The 5,846-nt window shown below is 33.4% G+C and overlaps 1 protein-coding gene across 6 annotated transcripts; it reads right to left on the bottom strand.

The window, feature by feature from the left end:
- Positions 1-2,476: 2,476 nt before the first annotated feature.
- Positions 2,477-5,846, bottom strand: LOC105434684 (protein NUCLEAR FUSION DEFECTIVE 6, chloroplastic/mitochondrial). 6 transcript variants are annotated; one of them, XR_968797.2, is made up of 5 exons: positions 5,563-5,846; positions 5,246-5,367; positions 4,481-4,536; positions 2,910-3,386; positions 2,477-2,827 (listed from the first exon to the last, which is right to left on the bottom strand). XR_968797.2 is itself a non-coding variant. In XM_011651674.2 (3 exons), the coding sequence occupies exons 1-3, from the start codon at positions 5,709-5,711 to the stop codon at positions 2,820-2,822; spliced, it is 279 nt and encodes a 92-aa protein (XP_011649976.1). In that variant the 5' UTR covers positions 5,712-5,840; the 3' UTR covers positions 2,477-2,819. The 6 variants fall into 6 exon arrangements, 3 of the variants coding, with proteins under 3 accessions (XP_011649976.1, XP_011649975.1, XP_011649974.1); XR_004214305.1 differs by lacking the exon at positions 2,910-3,386 and having other exon boundaries at positions 5,563-5,840; XR_968796.2 differs by lacking the exons at positions 2,477-2,827; positions 2,910-3,386 and adding an exon at positions 3,762-4,127 and having other exon boundaries at positions 5,563-5,840.

The raw sequence follows: 5,846 nt of genomic DNA on the forward strand, positions 1-5,846 counted from the left end.
AAGAAAAGGAAAAAGAAGTAAGAAGTTGAAGAACTTTCCTTTAGTTGTAACCCAAAGTAAGTTGATATTTTCTCATTATTTTCAGGGCAAGAAGAAATAAGGTAAATCTATAACCAAGAATCTAGCCAAAAGCTGTTAGTGAGAAAAATGATTTTCAAATGAATATCTAAACTTGATTAATTAAGTTATATCTATAACATGCTTTGAGTTAAAGTATTTGAATTATACTTGAGTTATAAATGCATTACAAACCATGAGTTTCAAGTTTAGAAAGAGTTTGATGAGATTTATAAATAAGTATGCATGATTTAAGTTTAAAAGCATTTGAGTGAACATGTTTATTGAACATGAGAGTTTTTAGGAAATGAATTGATTATTGATCGAGCTTATGAAAATATCTAAGTTAAAGATAACATTTGATTGCATCAGAATATATTAATTCTTATGTTTGACAGTATGATTATCTCAGATTTAAGGATCAATTATTTGAGATTATTTAGGACACATGTCCATGTAATAATCTAAAAAAGGGGTTAGTCCAATTCTTAATCTCTAATAAGAAAATATGATTATAATTTATTTCTCTACATATAATCATCATATGATTATCAATTATATCTCATATTAATCTTAATTTATTATTGTTTCCACAACAAAAATCGATTAAGAACATTTATAATATATTAACATATTCATAGATATTATTATACAATAACATGCAATTGCATAATAATGAGAATAATAACTTTTATTGAATAGTTAAATAATAAAACAAACCTATAAAATTATTATAGAGCACAATAAAAAAACCAACATTTTTATCCATTGTCTCTTTTTCATACTTTTGCTATCCATCTTGTTGATGTGTTTTAAGTAGTTTAAGTTTAAGTTTTGTACTTAATAAGGATTCTTTGGCTATAAGTCTCGTTGTCTTTAGTTGAGTTTAACTCAATCGCTTGGCTAGCATTGATCGTCAACTGCTCTAGAGAGTAAATACCAAAGGACATAGCTAAACACATACATGAGGGAGTTTGGAAACAAACTCTATTCTGGTGTTTTAACTCCAATTATTTGTGTCCGAAAAGGAGAACAAGTGTGGTGTTTAAGCGCCAAAAAGTTGCTTGTCTTAAATATAAGATGGTAAAGTGATCTATATTGCTTCAAAGACATGCCACATAACTTATATTGCCTAGAATACTAAGGCTTTTCTTCATCTCTCTTAACGCAAGTTAGTTCACATTCCATAAACATCTCATTCCATTTCCCTCTACAAAACTCCTCTGTGTAAATAAATAGATTAGTGTAGTTTTATACGCATACTGTATAGAATTTATACTGCCTAGTTGAGAAATAAGCGTTATAGCTAAGTTTTGATAGCAATTCCTTGTGTTCAACTCTGGCTTACCTAGGAAACCTCTCGCTTTGCTTACACTTGGACAAGCGTGAGGAAAACTTATACTCAACGTAGATCATGATAAAATTAGCAACACATAGATAGAACATGCATCTTTTATTGCATAATCCTAGCCTAGATCCATGTATTAGTTGCATTATTAGAACCTTTCATGATACATCCACGAACGAATTTTGGATAATAAAGTAATAACAATGCAGAATTCCAAACGAGCAAGCAATGTGGCATTGAAAGGTTGCTTGTCTTAATTAGTACGTGAACGCATAAATCACGTTTAGAGATACAGGATTGAAGAAACCTCTTGTCCCGACTTACCACATACTTGTAAACAATTAGATAAAGTTCTAAGTCACCTAAACTACTTCCATCGCATTTCATTTTGCGTAGCATAACATAGGTCCATTCTCCATCAATTTCATTATTATTTCCCACCAAGTTCTGAGCAAGAGAGTGACGATTAATTCACAATTCAATAGCAATATTTCCTTGTATTCGTCTCTGAACTCACTAGGACCTAGTTTAGTTTACACTTGGATTGGATTAGGAAAACTCGTACTGCAAGACATATTGCCAACTCATTTTATCATATTCACGCAACGCATAACTTTACATCTTCACACCCAACACAACAATTTGTATTAGATTAATGATTCAAGGAGGAATGACGTGATTCCACCTCTTTGAGTGTCTCCATACTTTGCAATCAATAGTAAAAACTATTTGTAAAAAATAAACATAACTCGATTCACGTAATATTTGTATTAGTAATTTTAAAATAAAAAATTTGATTCCCTTCACCTCTGTATTGTCAAAAGAACGATCATTTTATTTGTCAATGTTAAGTTCAAATTTTATTTGTTTTTTTATGTTCGTTGCATGTCTAACTATTTATCCAAATGCAAATGGAAATTATGAAAAGAAACCGAGACAATCAAGCAAACCAACCAAACCATACAATCTACCCGTTGTGTGCTATATACAAACCAATTTGGTTCAAGTTACTCTAGTGCATTTTGGTTTGCTCTACTAGTTTCAATTTTACTTCATAGATTATTTAACTAATTTCAATAAAATTTTGGAGCCATTTATTTAGCTTCTTCAATGTTCGTGAAAGGCCAATTTCAACATGATATTCATACTCCATTACAGAATTAAAACATGGTTGATCGAAAACCAAACAAACAATATTTGTTACCATGCTTTAAACTTGGCAAATGACTAACTAGACGTTCACATCTACATTCTGATTTGGGTTATACCAATAATCCAATTGAAAGTCATAGGAAAATCTAGGCACAACTATGATATCTCTGATGAAGAATCTGAATTTGAGGTACAAACAAGCAATGGAAATGGCAAATTCAACATTGTTGCAAACCTTCATGCTAGACATGCTGATTGAATATCACCGCCCTAGAAAACAAAACAAGACGCAGTCAGACAGCTAGAACTCACATTGTAAAGACAAGTTTCTCAATAGACTTGAGGCCTCAACTGAAAAGCAAAGCTGGCTAGCAGTATATATAGGCTATAATGATCAAGGAGGGAGCAGTAGAAAAAAGTGTGCCTTTTGGATTGAAAATCTTCTCTTTGATATTTTAACCATGATGATTGAAGACACTTGTATTTCAACCACTCATCTTAGCACATATTTCAAGTCAATAATATCGAAGCAGCTACAAAATACAAACCCTACTTTCCAGTAACAAGACGAAGTTGTCAACTGCTCAAAGCAAATTCAATGAAAAAATTAGCATTATCACATACAATTGTTAACAATCAATGAGTACGAAATAGAGAATAAATACTAAAAAATTAAAATTAAATCAGTCTTCAAATAACAATAATCCATTGCCATTGATCGGAAGCTCTTCTTCACAAACCACCATTTGGAGCATGGAAGCTTCTACTTAATAGAAGTCACTGCCCGTATAGATCCTCTTGGTAATTTATCATAGATCGTCATTGCATGCTGATGAACACAAGTGACCAGTGTGTCAGTTTGATATTTTAATCGAAACAAGAAACAATTTGGGAGGTGATGAGCATGCTCATCAAAGAGATGTGTAGATTGACATTTTCCAAGTTTAAACTTAAGAGATGGAAATTTAGGACCTAATTTTGGGTCATGGAAACTACAAACATTCATTCTATTTGGAAGCAAAGGATGTTTCAGCGTATCATTCATAAAGAAAACTTCAACTTTTCACTGACCACTTCAAACTTCTTCCCATGGTACTTATGACAGAGTAATATATGACTTTGCAACTTCCATCTTTATAAAGTAGTGGAAATGAAAAGATGACAACAAATCAACAGACCCAAATACTTGATTAACAAAGCAAACTTTGCAAAACAATATTTAAACTATGTAGAAGCCAAATTTATTCTACAAGGATCTAGTAGGCTGTAGTCCAATATAGTTGCAGAATAAAATTGAATATATAATCTTTCAACATGTTAAAAACAATCATCTACGAACGAAGTGAACGAAATAGTGTATCATAGTTTATTATTTCATTCCAAATACAATCATCTCATTTAACCTATTGATGGAATCATCTCTAGATGTTTTTCTTTTTTTGCTTTCTTTTCTTTGTCCTGGGGGTGGGCCAAGGGGGGGTGGCATCGCTAGGACTTAGAAGGGGAAACTCAAAAAACAAATCAAGTCATTCCTTCCTGCTTCTCGATCCTCATCTAGTCTTGTCTTTGCCTACATTGAAAAAAGGGGAACGTGCCTTTTCAATTAACAATTTGAATCAGAAATGGAAGGTTTTTGCATAAATGACTCATTCTAGTACCATACATTACAAAAACATTTAAAACACCCGCGTTCAGCAAGAGGACTTAAACTCTGATCGACAAATGGTAATTGGTGGGTGGAGGAAAGAAAGAATGAATCGATCTTGTTTGTTAAGCTTGTTTGCATCCTAGTTTGAAGAGTATCTACTTGATGTGATAACCTGTCTAATAGAGGGAAATGATCGAGTTTGTTGTGCATGCATGTTATTATACAATTTCGTTCAATTTTATCAGTCCTATACGAGTTTATAGGCACCAACTCACCAGAGCAACAAGAAGGCAAGAAGAACATCAATGGGCCTATAAATTGTGCTAGCTACCTAATTCAAGAGTAAAAAATCCACTAGTTAGATAGCCTTCTTGTTTGTACACAAGTTATCAAATTGTATAATAACTTGAAAAACGGGGAATGTGCTTTTTCAATTAACAATTTATCACATCAAGTTATGTTAAAAGGAGCAGATCCAATTCTCCTTTCAAAACAAAAAATAAAGAAAATGGTGGAACCGGACCAGGTATCTCTATGTTTACAGGTTTTATATCGAGTGGAGAAACAAGAAATAGTCATTCGTAAGAAAAAAGCTCAAGAAGTGATCAGAAAACTGACATATTTATACACATCAGTACTTAAATTTAGGCAAAAGAAAGCTTTTCATGGTGTAGCCTCTCATGATTCAAACACATTAACTACCTTAATTATAGAATACAAGCATAGATATTTCATCCGCCAAAAACATCAGATCACTGTGGCTAATGTGACCCCTAAACCTAAATATGGATATCACTATTTCAAATTACAGTTGATCATTATTCCCACTCAAACTTGATTTTTCCTGATTCAAGAAAATAGTTATAAAGATAAAATTCATCCAACGAAAAACAAATGCAAATAGAAAATCAGCTTCCAGAAAATTATCAACTCTTTCTTGTCAACGGAAGAATTCATTCTGAAATTATGGATGTGGTCTAAATTCTTTCTTGGCTCATAACAGATCAAGAAAGTAAAGAATTAAATTATCAGTTATGCACCTTCGGGGAGCCAACCACAGCTGTGGCGTGAGATAGAGAGCATTGAAGTCATCAAAGCTGAGGACGACACAGAGTGAAATGGCATCATTGACTCCAAACAGAAGCTCATCTCAGGCGCACACCTTCAAGCAAAATAGATTACCTTATTTTACTGAAACGTTTCACAACTAAAACACTGAAGAGAGAAATAAAGATGAAGATTGAACACTGTTTTCGTTGTTCTACTTCTGGGGAGAACAAAAGAAAAAAACTGAAAGAGCTCTAGATTCAGAAACTTTTCGCACTTAAAACGGATGCAAAAGCATTAAGAAACGAACCTGAAAGTACGATGAGAGAGGGGTTTGTTAGTTGCCATGCGAAAGGGAGAGGATGATGAGGCCTTGGGTTGAGAACCGATGTGAGCAGCAGCACGGCGTGCCGAACCGGAGAATGAGCGGAAAGCAGACCGAGCACCAATTGAGGCCATTGATTATGAGAAGAAATGGTAGATTCAGAAGGTTGTTCTTCTTGGTTTCGGAATATGAACAAGAGAGAACTGCCTCTTGCCTGGCTGCTGAGGGCTAAAGCTAAAACCCTACTTTGGGTCCTGAGGGGTTACTAC

The sequence above is a fragment of the Cucumis sativus genome, chromosome 2 (genome assembly GCF_000004075.3).
Source record: "Cucumis sativus cultivar 9930 chromosome 2, Cucumber_9930_V3, whole genome shotgun sequence".
In the NCBI taxonomy this organism is placed as follows: domain Eukaryota; kingdom Viridiplantae; phylum Streptophyta; class Magnoliopsida; order Cucurbitales; family Cucurbitaceae; genus Cucumis; species Cucumis sativus.